At 50.0% G+C, this 15,770-nt stretch overlaps 2 protein-coding genes across 2 annotated transcripts in view; one reads left to right on the forward strand and one right to left on the reverse strand.

The window, feature by feature from the left end:
- The window catches only part of MGAT4B (alpha-1,3-mannosyl-glycoprotein 4-beta-N-acetylglucosaminyltransferase B), a 52,106-nt gene extending 46,048 nt beyond the window's left edge, over positions 1-6,058 (forward strand). Inside the window, exons 10-15 of the mRNA XM_062002314.1 lie at positions 1,792-1,899; positions 2,818-3,011; positions 3,389-3,467; positions 3,920-4,007; positions 4,988-5,100; positions 5,176-6,058. Of these exons, the coding sequence (XP_061858298.1) occupies positions 1,792-1,899; positions 2,818-3,011; positions 3,389-3,467; positions 3,920-4,007; positions 4,988-5,100; positions 5,176-5,199 (606 nt within the window). The 3' untranslated portion in view covers positions 5,200-6,058. The remainder of the gene's footprint in view (positions 1-1,791; positions 1,900-2,817; positions 3,012-3,388; positions 3,468-3,919; positions 4,008-4,987; positions 5,101-5,175) is intronic.
- A 729-nt stretch (positions 6,059-6,787) lies between these two features.
- On the reverse strand, positions 6,788-13,900 carry LOC104557875 (leukotriene C4 synthase). Its single transcript, XM_062002793.1, has 5 exons — positions 13,880-13,900; positions 10,091-10,296; positions 8,198-8,268; positions 7,473-7,554; positions 6,788-7,249 (listed from the first exon to the last, which is right to left on the reverse strand). The coding sequence occupies exons 1-5, from the start codon at positions 13,898-13,900 to the stop codon at positions 7,102-7,104; spliced, it is 528 nt and encodes a 175-aa protein (XP_061858777.1). The 3' UTR covers positions 6,788-7,101.
- Between the last annotated feature and the right edge of the window lie 1,870 nt (positions 13,901-15,770).

Below are 15,770 nucleotides of genomic sequence, written 5' to 3' on the forward strand. Positions count from 1 at the left end.
GTCTCAGACGTTCTCCTGTCAATTCATACTGTGTGCTCAGGTGTGATGGAGCAGTCTCCAGGTCTGTCCAGCAGCCCCCGGGGTCCTCACAGCCCTAGGTGAAGCAGGGGTGGTGAGATGTTGAGATGGAGCTGGGAATAATACTGCTGTCTGTGCCCACCCACCTCCCCTCCCCCCAAAAAATCTTCACCTTGAGTGTTGATTAAATGCAGATCCTGCTGTGCAGGATCATCTTCTCAGCTCATCTTCACTCATCTTCTACTACCTGGCAGAGCCCAGGATTTCCCAGGGGAACCTGCAAACCTCTTAAATATGTTGCCTTTTTAAAAATTAACCTACTTTCTGTGTGGGTTTCTGGCTCCTTTCAGCCAGTGTTTGCATGATTAACTCTGCACAGCGCCCTTTCAAACATGACTTTCCCTTGTAAATCCCACTGTGCAGAATCAAATTGGTAGCGGGGAGGATTTGTCTTTTTGATTGAAAGTTTGTTTGACCTGAGCTTTTTGTAAGTGCTTTGCCTATTCTGGATATATTCTGCCCTTTCTTTTTTAACTAATTTTAGATTTACCTGGGGTAGAGTTTTGTGAAAGGATGACCTTCTTACCACCAACTGAGCCATTCCCCCTCCTGGCTCGACTGAGACAACGCTGCTTTCAGAAAATGCTTCTTTATTAGAAGGGGAAAAGGGGAGAAATGGAAATCAAGAGATGCTGTAGCTCCCTCCATTCCCCTTCCTCCTCCTCTGCCCATGCAGAGCGAGGGCAGTGATGGGGTTGTGTCCAGGGCTGCTGGCAGTGAGTAGGGTCTCTCCCATTAGCGTGGCTAGCTTTAATTTTCTAATGTAACGTGAGCTGGATTAGGGGATTATCTCCTCTGCAGCTCGCTGAGGTCACCCCTGGGGTTACCCAGCGTGGTGGCCCATGTGCTGTGGCTGCTTCCCCCTCCACAGCAGGGCCTCTGCTGGGGTTTCTCTTGGGTGGGAGGCTGCAGAAGCAGATGGTGAGAGGTATGTGCACGCATTTCTTGTCTTGGAAAAAGTAAAAGTTGGAAAACAAATACCCTCTCCCTTCAGTTTTTAACCCTGTATTTCTGTCCTTCTCCCCTAAACTGAGAGAAACAAAACTATTTTAAAATGTGAGTTCTTGCCTCCCCTCTCTCAGTGTTTTTCCCTTTTATTCCTTCTCCACTCCATGGGAAATCACTGATTTGATCAGAGTTGTGTCTCCAGGTTTATCTCGGTGGTGGGATGGGTGTGAAACAACCCAACAGCACAATGTTGACAATGGCACGTGCTGCACATCTGCTGAACCCCTGCCAACAAACTGCAAGCTCTGCCTGTCTGAAATAGACCCCAACTTGCTGCCTGTTCACATAGGTGCTGAATCATCCCAGGACCTACTGTATCTTCAGACTTTGGTGATCCTGAGCTCGGAGTTGTAGGAAAAAGGCTTTCCCAGTAAGCCAGGGACAAAAGAAACTAAATTCTCTATCTGTCCCTATCTGCCAGCACAAAGGAGATGTGCTCAGCATTTGCTAAGCCACGCTTGGCAAGGAGGAGTTGGGCACTTTAGCCTGGGCACTCTTGCAGAGCCCATGGGCGAGCGGCCAAGGGTCACGGTCGGGTTGCTCCAGAGTGAGGTTAGAAGCCCTCTTGCCAAATTAAAGCTAAAATAACACAGAAGAGCTGGAGGAGCAGGGATGTTTCTCATTCCTCGTGCCCTTGCCCATCCCTCTCGCAGGGTTCATGGCTGAGGTTTAAGCGTGGGGCTCTGGGGGATTGTCTCGTTGCAGAAACACTGTGACAGGCAGAAGGCAAACCTGAGGATACGCTTCAAGCCCTCGCTCTTCCAGCACGTGGGAACCCACTCCTCCTTGGCTGGGAAGATACAGAAGCTGAAGGTGGGTACCAGCTGCCTGTCCAAGCTGCAGATGGCCTTTTGTCAGACCTGGCCTGCAGGCACCCGGGAACTGGCTACTTTTGGGATGGGGACACAGTGATAGACACTGGTGGGACAGTGGCAGCTGGATTTCTGTGCAGTAGCTGTGTTCTATTCTGAATTACCGTGAGCTCATGTAGCACTTAGTTCTCAGAATGATAGTCACCCGTACCAAGAGTTGCTTCAAGCTTTGGTACTAGTCCTGGCTGCCCATCCTGAGTGACAAACCGTGGTCTGGGCAAGGGATTTTGAAGCTTCTACTGAAAACCCCTGGAGAGATGACTCTTGAGTTGGTCTGGCTTCCTTCTTTGGTTCTGGGATTTGCTGTTAGGCGAAGTAGAGCTTGCTGTATGAGAGTTTACACTGTGTGTGTTTAAACATCAACAAAATCAAGCTTCCCTCAGCTGTGTGTGGAAGACCCCTATCAGGCATCCCTGGGCTATGCCCAGTCCTGTGTCTGTCCCATCCCCAGGTAAAGGAGCGGTGTAACACAGTTTGCATCGCAGCCCAGTGCTCATCGGGCCATGCAATCCGGTCATTTTATGCCATCGTCAGCCTCCCAGCCACCTTCTTCTCAGGTGTAAGGAGCGTTTGCAAAGCTCCTGGGACAGGGACTAACATTCAGGGACACTCAGTGCTGAATCAGAGTACAGAGCAGTGCTATCTCTCTGTGCTGCCTCTCCTGAAGTTGCATCCTCCTGGGATGCAGCATGCATTGCCCTGTCTGGTGCCTTCGCCACATCGCTTCCGTCCCTCATCCTTCCGTGCTGTGCAAATCAAGAGCTTTGACTTTGCGGTGCCTTGTTGCTGGGACCCCTGTTCCTCACAGGCAAGAGCAGCTCGTGACCCTTTTCTGCCCTTTTGCTTTGTGCCCACCAAGGACAAGGACTTTGGCAAGCAGGCCCTGCGGAAGGAGCACATCAACCCTCCCGCGGAGGTGAGCACCAGCCTGAAAACCTACCAGCACTTCACCTTGGAGAAGGCTTACCTGCGGGAGGACTTCTTCTGGGCCTTCACTCCCACTGCTGGAGACTTCATCAGATTCAGATTCTTCAAACCGCTCCGTGTCGAAAGGCCAGTGCTGGGGGAGGGTCGCTGGGGGCACGTGGGGACAGCCTGGAGCACGCAAACACGCTTTGCTTTTGCTCTTCTGGCTTGTGTTGACTTTCTTGCCTGTGCCCTGCTTGGCTGCCCAAGAGGAGGGAGCAGTGCTCTTTCAGGGGAGGGTAACTTGGCCCTTCTGTGTTTTGGTGGGGCTGCTTTTGCTAGAACCCATTGCAAGCCACAGTTTAGCCAGTCTGGCCCAGAAGGTCTCTTTCCAAAGCACAGTCTCATGGGCTTTTTTAGGAAGGTGCAAGTTAAGCTGAACCGTTTGGTGGTTCAGCTGGGGTGAAAGCCATCGTGTCCCCCTCGCTCAGTGTGGGTTTCCATCACTTTGGTCTCTGTCACAGGTTCTTCTTCCGCAGTGGGAACATCGAGCACCCAGAAGACAAACTCTTCAATACGACTGTGGAGGTTTTGCCTTTTGACGTAAGTGTTTTATTGAGAATTCAGGCGGGGGTGGAGTGGGAAGCAGAAGAGGTTTGAGAGAAGAGAACTGCTTAAAGCTGTCAGGAAAAGCTTCACAAGACTCGAGTGGCTTTATGAGGTGCTGGCTGGGAGCTGGGGTGACGCCTGGCACGGGACATCCTCAGGAGGGGAGACACCACGCTGAGCAGCCGCCGTGAGAGCTGGCCCTGGCTGCAGGGGGGATGCTCGTGGTGAGATGGCTGCAGCAGAGGAGATGGAGCTGGGATGGCACAGCAGAAGCAGCAGCATGGGGACAGCAAATGTTTTGAGGCATGAGAGGCTCAGGGTGCCAGGCAGGGGCACCAGCTGCCACACGCTGTTGGCGAGGGCAGCTCCAGGGCTGCTGCTGTTGCTTGGGGATTTTATGTGGCTCTTGTCCCTGGCCTCTCACAAAGCTGTTTCCTTCCCCACAGAGCCTGCAGTCGGACAAGGAAGCCTTGCAGGAGGGACGAGGCACGGCTGGCAGATACCGCAGGACGCCGGATGGCTACATCCAGATCGGTACAGCGGCCCCCGGGGTCCCTAGCACAGCCCATGGCCTCACCTGCAAGGGAAGCAAGAGCCCTAGTGCTGTTTGCTTGGCAAAGAGTAATTTCTGCTTGCCAGGAGCCAGGATGGAGTAGGCTTTAATAGTCACTGCCTCCTCTCCTCCACTGCCATTCCACCCCCACCTCCTAGACTGAGTGTCCTCTTCAGGTAGTTTTCTGTCTTGCGTTTCTGCCTGTCTTTGCTCAGAGCTGGGACCGATTTATCCATTTGCCTAACCTGGCCTCAAAAAACCCTCCACCATGGGTGACTTCATGCTCTCCCTCCACAGCCTGGCCCAGTATTCACACCACTTGCAGCTCGGACTTTGTCTACTGACACCTGAGCTTGTTTTAGTGCTTGTCCAGCCCTTGGACAAGAACTAGTGACTGCAGCCTATGGGGACCCGCTGGTGTGTGGTAAGGCCTCGGTGTCCCTGCCAAGGCTTCTTTTCTTTTTAAAGAGACAAATAAAAGAATCATCCCCTTGCATTTGTAGCTTTTTTTGCCATTTCATCATTTCTCTGCGAGCTGGGTGATTTTTCCTAGCTGCATTTCCACCCCCCCTAAAAAAAACAAAATCACACCCAAAAATGGGACATTGCAACAGGTTGAGACTTTGCTAGAGCTGCAGATATTAAGACTTGCCACCACAGAGTGGATCTTGAACCTACATTTGTCTCTCACAGGGCAGTGCTGCTGTCAGGCCACTGTGTCCCCCTCTCACACAGCTGTGTTGTGTAGCCAAATACTCCTCATTTTGGTTTGTTTCGCCTATTTTTGGTTTCCCCAAGCATAGTGTTTGCGCTGTACTGACATCCACGCTGCTGGTTTTCAGCCTGTCTTGTGTCAGGGAGCCGTGAGCAGGGGCTGCCGTGGCTGCTTGTGTGCCCCTCAGCGTGGGGGGCCGGATGCCAGGAGACTGTCCTCGCCTCACCCATGTGCTTCCCCTGCCAGGCTCCTTCTCCAAGGGCGTCGCAGAGGGCGAGGTGGACCCATCCTTCGGGCCACTGGAGGCCATCAGGCTGTCCATCCAAACCGACTCCCCGGTGTGGATCATCCTGAGCGAGGTAAGCTGCCCCTCGGCAGCACAGACGCACCAGCCCTTCCCTGCTGCTCTCTGTGAGCCCAGCCCTCTCTTCCAGATTTTCATCAAGAAAGCGGAGTGAGGCGGGTGTTTGGAAGGGCGGACACAGGCGCGGCTCCCCGGTGCTGCTCCCTCCCCTCGGCTCCCTCCGGCCAGGCCCGGCCCAGCGCCTGCCGCCCACACCACGCTGCTGGGCCCGCGCCGCGGCTTCTGCAGGAGGAGGAGAAACCCACTGCCCGGCGCACAGGGGTGGCTTCGCTCCCTCGGCCCCTCGCGAGCGCCTGGCTGCCGCTCCGGCCACACCGCCGCGGGGACGGGTTGGAGCCGGGACGAGCTTTGGCAGGGGACGGGAAGCCCCCAGGACACGACGCGCTCTGGCTGCGTTTGGGGACAGAGCTGGGGTCTGGCCACATTTGAGTCCTGCCGGCTGACCCCCCACAGGCCGGGGGCCGAGGTCTCCCTTGCCTTTGCCCAGGCGGTAGTCCTGGCCACAGCTGAGGATTAAGTGAGGGTGAAGCTTGACCCTCCTTCAGCAGCGGAGGAACGAATCCGAAGGGGTTGGAGCTATGAGTATGGCAGGGAAAACAAACAAAAATACGCCACACTGTGCCTGCCAGCATTGAACACAGCCCCTTAACTCACAGTGAAGTCTCCAGTGTCTTCATGCCTTGAGATTGAGTGCAGAAACCATCTTTTCTAATAACTGTTTCAGCTATTGATTGGTGTGAATTTTTTGAGGACAAACAAAAGCAGAAGTAGCCCAGTTCAGAAATAGCAGGGATTAGTGTAAATCCCAATGTCTCTTCAGCTCTACACTGGAATGCATTATACTACTTTCATGTGCTGTATTTTTTATTATTGGATACATTTGATTTTTTCAAGTACATCTCTCTATATAAATATATAAAACAATGTGCACTGTAATAAAAGCTGAATTTAAACTGTTGGTGTGTCAGGGAGTGTCACTGGCAGCAGGGGGATGCTGGCTCTGGGGGCCTCTTCCCCTGGCCAGCATGGGGGGTGCTCCCTGGGAGCCAGGGACCAGCTGTAGCCCCTGCACCCCAACCCGAGTGGTTCCTCAGTGCAACCACAGTGCTCAATCCCACCCCATCCTCCCCGAGCTTGGCTCCTGCTGGGGAAAGCACTTAGAGCAGCCCAGCAGGAGACTGTTTACTTTTTGCCCCAGCACCACAGGAAGCTTCAGCAGTTGTTAAAAAGCAAAGGCTGGTGGGGCCTTTCCTCAGCAGGGAGCAAGGAAGGAGCTCAGGCAGCCGAACAGCTCACAGTGCAGTTGTGGCACAGGCATCCTCACAAAATACCACACATCCAACTTAGCGAGGAGCTGCCGACTTCAGTTACCTGCAACCCTGAGTCGGCAGTGGAGGCTGAAATCCAGACAAAGGGCAGAATCTCCTGGTGGGTTGGTGGTAAGTGGGGACAAGTCAAGATCATTGGAGTCAATGCCAAACACAGACATTACCATTTGGACCAGAGGCAGGCATTTTTTCCCCAAATTTGGATACGTTTTTTCCTTTCAAGTTTGTTTTCATCACAGCAGCTTTTCCTGTGCAACCCAGCCGCCTAACTCTCAGGTGTTCTCACACTCAGACCCCAAGCACCTTTGACAGTCACAGCTGATTGCCACTGAGTCAAGGAGTTTATTCTGTGTATATCCATGGTGTGATCTTTCAACAGAGATCATTGCATGGTAAGGAGTGATGACAGCGTGTGGGGTAGTCCTGCTGGGACACAGCCAAAAGCGTTAGAGGTTTTAGAGCAGAGCTACACAACCTGGCAGCAAAGCCCACGGGCAGAGGCTGGGCAGCATTTGCTTTCTGGAAGCAAAATTCTCTCTGAAGAGCAGAGCTTCATAAGCAGAGGAATGCCAGGATCAGCCTCCCTTCAAAGGCAAGCACAGAGCTGGGGCGATGCTCAGTCTCTCACTGAGGGCAGACGGGGGCCTTTGGGAGAGCCACGGCCCCTCTCACCAGGCACCGAGCAGCTGGAGGGGCCGCGCCAGCGCTGCCAGCCATGTGGAGGGCACGGAGAGCAGGAAGTGTGCCAGGAGCCCGGCCACTGCCAGCCCCAGCAGCAGCCAGAGCAGCCAGGCACTGGCGTACAGCGGCCTCAACCTGCACGGGGACAGAACACTGAGTCAGACCCCGCCAGCCAACCTGGGGCACCAAACGGGCTGCTGGGGCCTTGGCATCCCCCATCCTCCTTCAACACTGAGCCAGGGAAGAAGTGGTATGGGGGCAAAGAGAGGAGGAGGAGGTGGTGATGCAAGTCTTCTGCATCCTACACCAGCCTCCCAGGGTTGGCTTGGGGTGCCCAGAGCCCCAGCCGGGTACTGACCGTCCCTGCGCAGCTGCGGCGTATCCCTGGAAGTACTTGAAGCGGGTGTAGAGGTACAGCAGCCCACACGCTGCGGCCACACCTGCAGGGGAGAGGGGAGCAGAGTCCTGACGAGGCCAGGGGTCCACAGCCACTGCCTGAACTGCAACCCAGCTCAGTCACTCATGTCTCCCCTCACCTTGCGTCAAGGCGTAGCCACAAGAACCAAACACAGAGGGACTTGGCTGGAAAACACTGTGGGAGTTTAATCAGGTTTTCTTCCTTCCCTTTTTGTGAGGAATGGACTTCTCTGCCTTCCAAAGTTGCCCTGGACTTCGTTTTGCAACACTCCCTTGTGTCCTCCCTGTGGCAGCAGCCACATCTCCTAAGTCCTCTTGGTATGGGATGGACAGTGGATGACTACCCGTTTGGGTTATGGTTTCTCATTCTGACAACAGTTTGGGTATCTGTTGCAGCTTTGCTTCAGCTTGACCTTACCTAAGAGAAGGCAGGTGGGGGGACAGCCAGGCTCTGGCTCAAACCTCTCCTCCAGGCAGGAGACCTGCTACCAGCAGCTTCACGGACGCTGGTGTTGGGGCCCTCATCAGCCCGTCCAGCCAAAGGGGAACTTTGCCTTCCCTGAGTAACGGCCTCACGGATGTGCACAAATCCCAGTGGGATTTAAATTGGGGTATTTTTGGTTTGTGCATGTGGCTTGGGTTGGGGTTCTCCCCCATCTCCCTTACCTTGGTGGAAGAAGATCCCAGCAACCCAGAGGAGCGAGATGAAGATTGGGAAGTACTCTGAGCAATTCACCCTGGTGGGAACAAGAGATGAGAGTTAAAACCACATCCTTATACATCAGAAACCAGTTCCCTCAGGCCAGAGAGGTGAGCTGGAAGCTCAGGTTGGAGCAGACCTATCTGAGGCATTCCCGTGCAGTGCCAGGCAGAAAGGGCCTTTCCTGTGACCAAGTATCTGTACTGTAGAGAAGAAAAGCACTCAAGTGACACACAGCATTCACCTCACCCACATTCACACAGACGCTGCAACCACAAGCCATGGCTGAGATAGGATTTGTCTTTGCTGGACACTGTCCTCAGCCCCGTGCTCAGCGCTTTCACAGACATCTAGTGCAGCTACAGCTTAAAAGTCACATGTGTAAAGGTTCCTTATTATTTGAGGAGGTTTCTCTCCCCCTCTGCTGAGCACAGCTCACGTTTGAGTGTAACACAAATCCCGCTCCAAGGAGGAGCGTTCTCCCAGGTGCAGTCCAGCAGCAGGTGATCAGCTCTGCAGTTTTTCTTTCTTTTAGTGACAAACCCACAGATATTTCTGCAAGAAGGGATGGTGGGAGCTGTGCTGTTAAAGACAACGGGTTTGTTTCTTGATTTCTCGTACATTTTACCATTTCCTAAGCAATTTAGTCTTAAATTTGGCCAAAAATTTACCAAGCCTCAGAAAATGGAGCCAGGTTGAGATCTGGTAAGTCTGAAGAACCTTACGTGGACAATGCAGTTTGAGCTTCAGCGAGGGGAGGCTGCCAGGTTTCCACGAGAAAATGCACACCCTTTGTCCCCCCTTTTTTCTTTTTTGATCTATCAAAACAAAGCATCCATTTGTATCCTTTTCCACAAGGAAAAGATGAAAGGTAGGGAAAAAACCCACAAGGAAGAAAAACCTTCTCAAGCCCGGGTTCATTGCGGTTGCGCTGTCCGCAGAATACAGCGGAGGGCTCCTCGGCACAGCTCCCACGGCTCCCTTAATGCATGGCACAATTAAAAGAACATTTTAAAATGTCAATTAAAGGCCACATCAGCAGCTACCCAGCTAGCAAAGGCCTCTCCCTTGCAGGCTGGCCTTTCACTGCATCACAAAAGGAGTGAAGTGGCTGTTTCTGTCACCCCACAGATGTTTCCTGCACACTGGCAAGGAAACACAGCCACATTGTCCAGGATTTGGTGCCATGCTTGAACTACCCTTCAAACCAGGTCTGACCAATTCCTTTCAATGGCTTACAAAACATGAATGACTGAAAGATGGAATCTGGTACTTGCTGGAAGCTGTAGGATCTGTGAGTGTTGCCAGTTTAGCTCCAGCATTGCTCTCTCCACAGGAACACAGCAAAAACAAACTACCCTCAGCATGGGCCTGCCAGTGCCCACTGTCACAGTACAGTGGCTTAAAAGAAAAATATTAAAATGCCCTCAAGGCACTTCTGCCAGCAAGGCCATTTGCTTCCATTCAACAGCAAAAACTTACAAGCAAATAGTAGGTTGTTAATATAGCTGCATATACTCTCACAATAGAGAGCCAACATTAAGATTCAGCTTCGTGATTACAATACATTAATGCTCAGCACCTCTTCCATACAGCCACCGATTCATAATTCGGATGCCTCTCACAATGCCAGAGGGAAGATTATTGTGGATTGACAGAAACATTCCAGCCAAAGTGCTCCAAGTCAAACCCCAGACCTCCGCTTGCCAAGCATTTAAAAACCGTCTAGTACCAATACCCATAAGATAAAGGTGACTTGAGGGTGCTTCCAGTCTTTCCTAGCAGTGGCACTTGACTCCAGTCATATCTAGATGGACTTGCCACAAAAAGAAAACAAGAAAAAAGCACCCAAATCTTACTGTGCTCTGAAGATCCGCTCAAATTCAGGGTGACCTGTGGTCTGAGGAGGGGAGATCTTGTGCTTCCGCCGGGCGTAGATCACCTGCAGCGTAAAATAGGCTAAAAAAAGAACAACAGGGCAAGGGTGACAGTGCAGCAGTGGTATATTCAGCCAAGCTCTATCTAGCCTGGAGTCCAGCAAGTGGTTAGAGGAAAAGAGCTGATACTATGCAGGTTCATAGTCCAGCGCTGTCTCACGTGACCTGGAATAAACGCGCCATTTGTTTCCTGCTGGCACTCCAAGTTCAGATTTGGTTATCCTGGCAGAGTGCCTGTGCCACAGGACCCATGTGTGAGCCAGTACTTTGCATGGCCCCAGCCCAGCCCTCAATGCCTTTGCCAGCAGATCACACACCCTGGTCCTGCAGGAAGGCCAGTAACACAGCTGGAAACCTTACTCAATCTACATTCCATCACAGCATTCCTCCTTTTTAACCCTGCACCGTGTTTAGAGTCCCAGTACACCCTCAGCCCAACGGATGGGAGGGATGGCTAACACTTTCTGCTATACCTAGCAGGCACAAAGCTTCTATATGAGAATGACCCCATGTCACGTGGCAGCATCTGAACTGTGAAGCACTGGGATATCATTCAGTTAAGAGATGCTTGTAATCATGGCAAGAGAAGGGAACGAGGAAGGGGGTGATTATTTCTTCCACTTCATTTCTGCAAGGGTAGCCCCAAGGTCTGAGCAGTTTGAGCAGCAGAGGTACTGCCAATGACTGCTGTCAGCCTGTGCCAGGTTTGGGCTGTGGTACTGTGTCTGCTACAGCACTCCTTTGTACATTCATAAGGGATGTGGAAAGGCAGTTCAAAACAGTGAAAACTTGTTAATGTGAAGATCTGGCCTGTTTCATTACTTGATGAAAGTTCTTAATCCCACGGGTGACTGCTGGGGTTTCAGGTGCTTCTTTACTGAAAATGAGAATTTTCATACAGGAGAAAACGAATTTATAAAAACAATTTATAAAAACAAATACTTTGATGGCTGTGGCAGCATGCTGCTGTGTGAGGCGCTTGGGTTAGCAAGGTAATGACGTAGCAACATTTCCAGAGCACTGAAGAGAGAGACGAGGAGCCAGGCTGTCAGGACTGCCTCGTGGACTGTCCTGATGAAGAAAAAAGCAGAACAACAGGAGACAGAAGGGAAAGAAGGGGCAGATGTTGCAAGATTAAAGACAGCACAGATCCATATGTGCCTACAGAAAAGCATCAGAACCCATGCAGAAGAAAATGAATTAGAAAGGTAAATAGTGTGCCCTGGGCTGTGCATTACGTAACGTGTTATTCATTTAAATACGCACAGACATTCATTTCAGAAAACATTTGTGTGTTCTGGCATCTTCCACAGTATGTGCAGTGATGCAGCCCAAAACGAGGGGTGTTGAGAGAGAAAGGTGAGGAGCAGCAAGTGCACTTCCACGCCGGTGCAGTGGTGGAACGTTTATGATGGCAGAGAGCAAGGGCATCATCCTGTTGCTGAGCCCCAGTGGGACACAGCAGCACATCCCTTCTGAGCACCCCTGCAGGAACACACAGGCCCTTCAGCAGCAGCTCGGGGACAAGACAATGAAACTGTGACCCATCTTGTCACCTCCTCTTCCCATCAGATAATGATCTCTCCCCTGCACAACTGTGTAATGCTCTCAGGGTCTTATCACAGCCACCTCTCAAGAAATGGGCTGGTTACCCACTTTAGCAGGGTGTGGACAAGATCCCTTCCAACCCTGACCATTCTGTGACACTGCTCTGGCTTGTGCCACAAGCCTGACGGTGCTGGGCACCAGCCTTCATCCTGCTTCCTGTCCATCCATCAGCGCTATGATAAACATTTGCTTGTGAACAAGAGCAAATATCCAGACAAGCCCTGCACAGATCCATTATGCTTAGACATGGAGGAAATACAACCATGCCCCCAGAGCCATGAGAGCCTTTGGAAGGATGGTGAGCCATCCTCCAAACCTGCCACAAGGGTGAAGTGTTAGGGATGCAGAATCACCCTCTGAAAGCACTTCTCAGACTGAGGTGATGAAAAAAACAACACATTGGACTCTTTCCTGAAACTCCACGCTGAGGAGACTTGTACAATCTGCTCTGCAGAACCTGTCAAAATAGGTTTTTGTGCTTCATGTCTGGAGGTGAAACTCCCGTGTGACTGAGCTCTCCCTGCACTTTGCTCCCCAGTGGAAACAGTAGCCAGAACTTCATTCTCTATTTGATTATGTCCACAAACTTGTCAAACCGTCTTGTAGCTGATATCTGTCACATTTGAGAGAACCCGGCAAACAAGCCCTGTGGGGAATGACAGTGACATTGCTCGAGCTTTATTTCCTTTGAAGCCATAAAAAAGGGGGGTGTGTGTGGGGGACACAAACAGTGGTAACATTGTTCTGCTGTCTGATACAATGTTCAGCACAGAGCAGGGGCACATACCTACTGAGCACTAAGCTCAGAGCTTTGCTAAACTGAGCATAACTCAATAAAAAAGTTACTTGAGAGAATGCTGAAATTGTGAGCTTCCAGAAAATTAAGAAGGATAAAATAAAACCCAATCACCAGTGTACTTGGCTCAGCCCTTAACTTGTGTATCTGGCTTCAGGATGAGATGGAACGGTGTTTGTAGGTACAGCACATGCACGTTTCAGTGCTCTGCCTCCTCAGATCTGGAACTCGCCTACAGCATGTTCTCTCAAAACATCCAAGAAAAGCTACTGCACAACTTTGAATCAAGGTGGCATGAACACACATTTGGTACTAGCACAGAGAAAGGAAACACTTCAGTGTTTTGCAACCCCTCCTCAGCTTCCCATGCAGAGACCATCAATGAGGCTACTTTATCTGATCTAACACAGGTAAGAGGGTGTCAATGCTCCTTATTTATCTGCTGGCCTCACACCTCTGTATGGTTTGCATAGCATGACAGTAAAACACCTGAGGCTGCAACCTTTAAATGACACCTGAAGTTCTCATAAATCAAATATAATTGAGACAAAGCTTTAGTCTAGGGATTTGCTACTGAGGGGTTCCAATGGAAAGGGTTAACAATGTTTCCATAACTCAATTTCAAGTTTCCCTTATGTCCTCTCTTTGCACACTAAAGGCTCCCTCCATCCCCACTTAGTTAAATGATAAAGACATCACGAAACAAAAGCATCTTCCATTTGGAGTTACTGATATTTCTCTGTAAAGAGTTTGAGGGGGAATACTGATAATCCAGAAATCTTTGAGTATTTGTGTTTTAAGTAATGCTTATATGAAGAGATTTGTCCTCTGATGGCTAAAACTACATCAAGCTTCTCAGATTCGTGTTTGTAAGCAAACAGAGGTGATAGCTCTACAGTGTATTAATTTAGTACTAAACCCCACAAAGTTTCCCTTATCGAAATGCAAAGCTTTTAATAAAATGGGGGCTACCCCCACCCCAGGCAGGGGGAATTTCCCCCCCTGAAGACCAAGGGGAGAGGCCTTTTCCCAAAGGACCCCCAGTTAAACACATGAGGCAGGCAGAGCTTGGCAACACTACTGCTTCTTCCTAAACGGTCTAAACCAAATGCATCTCTTTAAATTACGAGAAGCCCTGAGTTTCTTTGAAGATGGCTACACAAGGGCTTGCTTTCTGGGCTCTCTGCCCAGAAGGGCTTGCATTAGTTTCCAAATTACTGTGTGCTGCTGGCTCATCTTGTATCTGCTCTGTGCAGCGAAGCTACAGGAACACAGAGCGATGTGGGTCGCAGAGGAGAAATCCACACGGACATGATGCTCCCTTCCATGTTCGCATCCTGACCTCTGCAGCAGCACATTTATTAACCTGCCTTTGTCCTGGCCACCTCCAGCCAGTCCCTCTAAGTTACAAACTACCTCATAAAACTCAATCACAGAACGTATTTTACTTAAAAGACATTCTAAAACTGTTTTAAGTTTAAAAGCAAAACTTCATTTCCTTCAAGGTCTGCCAATCTTTTAGTCCCTGTTACACAAGGAACATGCTCAGGCACGACACTTCCCCCACAAATGGCCACTTTCACCATTTCACCATGTTGGAAAACAGCAACTTTCTATTCCACAGACATTCCAAGCAAAATACAGCTCCCAAGTCCCACAGAGTTTGATATAATTAGCTTAGTCCTATCTAGCACCATAGAAAAGACATTTACCTTGCTCCAGGACTCCCAAAACCGTGACGGTGGCCAGCAGGTCTATCTGATTTCTCATGTTGCTTGCTGACTGTGGACCCAAATCCAGGCCGAGTGCGAGGAGCAGAGCTGCTCCCACTCCTGCACACTCTACAACAGCTGTCTCATTGCTCTGCAGCAACACGTGTTTCCTCCACCACACCTTAACTCTTCCCCCCACCACATCATTTTCCAAAGCTGCCAGTCATCAGAAAACAAGGGCCTTTTGTTGAACTACAGGACAGTAAATGTTTTGCAGGCACAACCTGGGAAATTCTTGCAATCACAGTTATGGATTTTGTACCCCAACTGAATGAGGTATTGCTGGCAATTGAAAGGTGATGGGCTTATTCCCCAACCCTCCTCTTGCTGGTTTTAAACCAGCTCTAAAGCACTTCCAACTATGTGTGAGGTTGTAAAAATTATTCATCAGCGTTTACAAATTAATGACTTGACCTTCTGCTCTCTTTCCAAGTAGTGGAACTGACCTTGTGAAAGATTTTCTAGGTTTCAGCTGAAATAGTTGTTACCAGACTCTGAGTTATTAAAGGAGTGTTCAGGTATTTTAGCCTATTAATTAATAATGTGAGTTTACCAAATAATTTACCCCTTCCTCCCTTCCTTTCCAGCACTCGGTCACTTCTCACAGTTTTCTGATGTCTTTATAATTCTGCAGTGCAGACCTTTTCCTGGCTAACACACAAAAGAAAAGTGGTCAGCTCTGAATGAAAGGCAGCAGAGGATGTAGACGCCGGTGAACCCTCAGAAACGTTACACTGGTAGCTGAACTGTAATTGCAAAATGAAACATTTTAAACTCAGCAATATTTGAGCCATGAATAACCCTTTTCTTCTCACTCCAAAAAGCCTGTGTTTTGGGTAAAACCACTCTAACACGATTAAAGCCAAAAAGAAGCAATCAGTTATCACTCATTGTCACATAAGGTTTTCTCTCAATTTCAGTGAAGACAGGATATGGCTGAGCCTTCGCACTTCTCCCTGTCACACACACACAAAACCTCAGTATAGAATTTCTGCACAATACCAACAAGTAGTGACTGGTCTTACTCTCAGGTGGGACACAACAAGTTCCTCCTTTTGTTTTAGTTCTCATTGCCTCAAAACCCCATCCTGACAGCCTAAAAAAACGCACACAGAACAGCAAAACTGCTCCCTTTCTCTGCAAAACACTCGAGTAATGTGACTTGAGACCCTCTGAGCTGCCAGCAGAGCCAGACCAGACCGGAAATAAAAGTTCACCTTAACATAATCTATTGGTGACTCATGATTGCATCCAGGGTGTCCAATACAGAAATCAGAGGGGAAGTGTCACCAGGATCCTACTTTGCTTATATCACTTCAACTCAAGCTCTAGAAAACACTTCCATTACAGATTTACCTTGGCCTCAGGAAAAACACTAACATCAAGAAAGAAAAAAGGGAAAATAAATCAGCTTCTGAGCAGAGGT

This window comes from Colius striatus, chromosome 9 (assembly GCF_028858725.1).
Source record: "Colius striatus isolate bColStr4 chromosome 9, bColStr4.1.hap1, whole genome shotgun sequence".
In the NCBI taxonomy this organism is placed as follows: domain Eukaryota; kingdom Metazoa; phylum Chordata; class Aves; order Coliiformes; family Coliidae; genus Colius; species Colius striatus.

Excerpts from the sequence above, each read along its gene's own strand:
- LOC104557875 (XM_062002793.1), bottom strand. The coding sequence starts at position 13,900 with ATGGAAGGGAGCATCATGTCC. Across the intron at positions 8,269-10,090 it reads GAGCGGATCTTCAGAGCACA|GGTGAATTGCTCAGAGTACT; the intron begins GTAAGATTTGGG and ends TGTTCCCACCAG. Across the intron at positions 7,555-8,197 it reads TGGGATCTTCTTCCACCAAG|GTGTGGCCGCAGCGTGTGGG; the intron begins GTAAGGGAGATG and ends TCTCCCCTGCAG.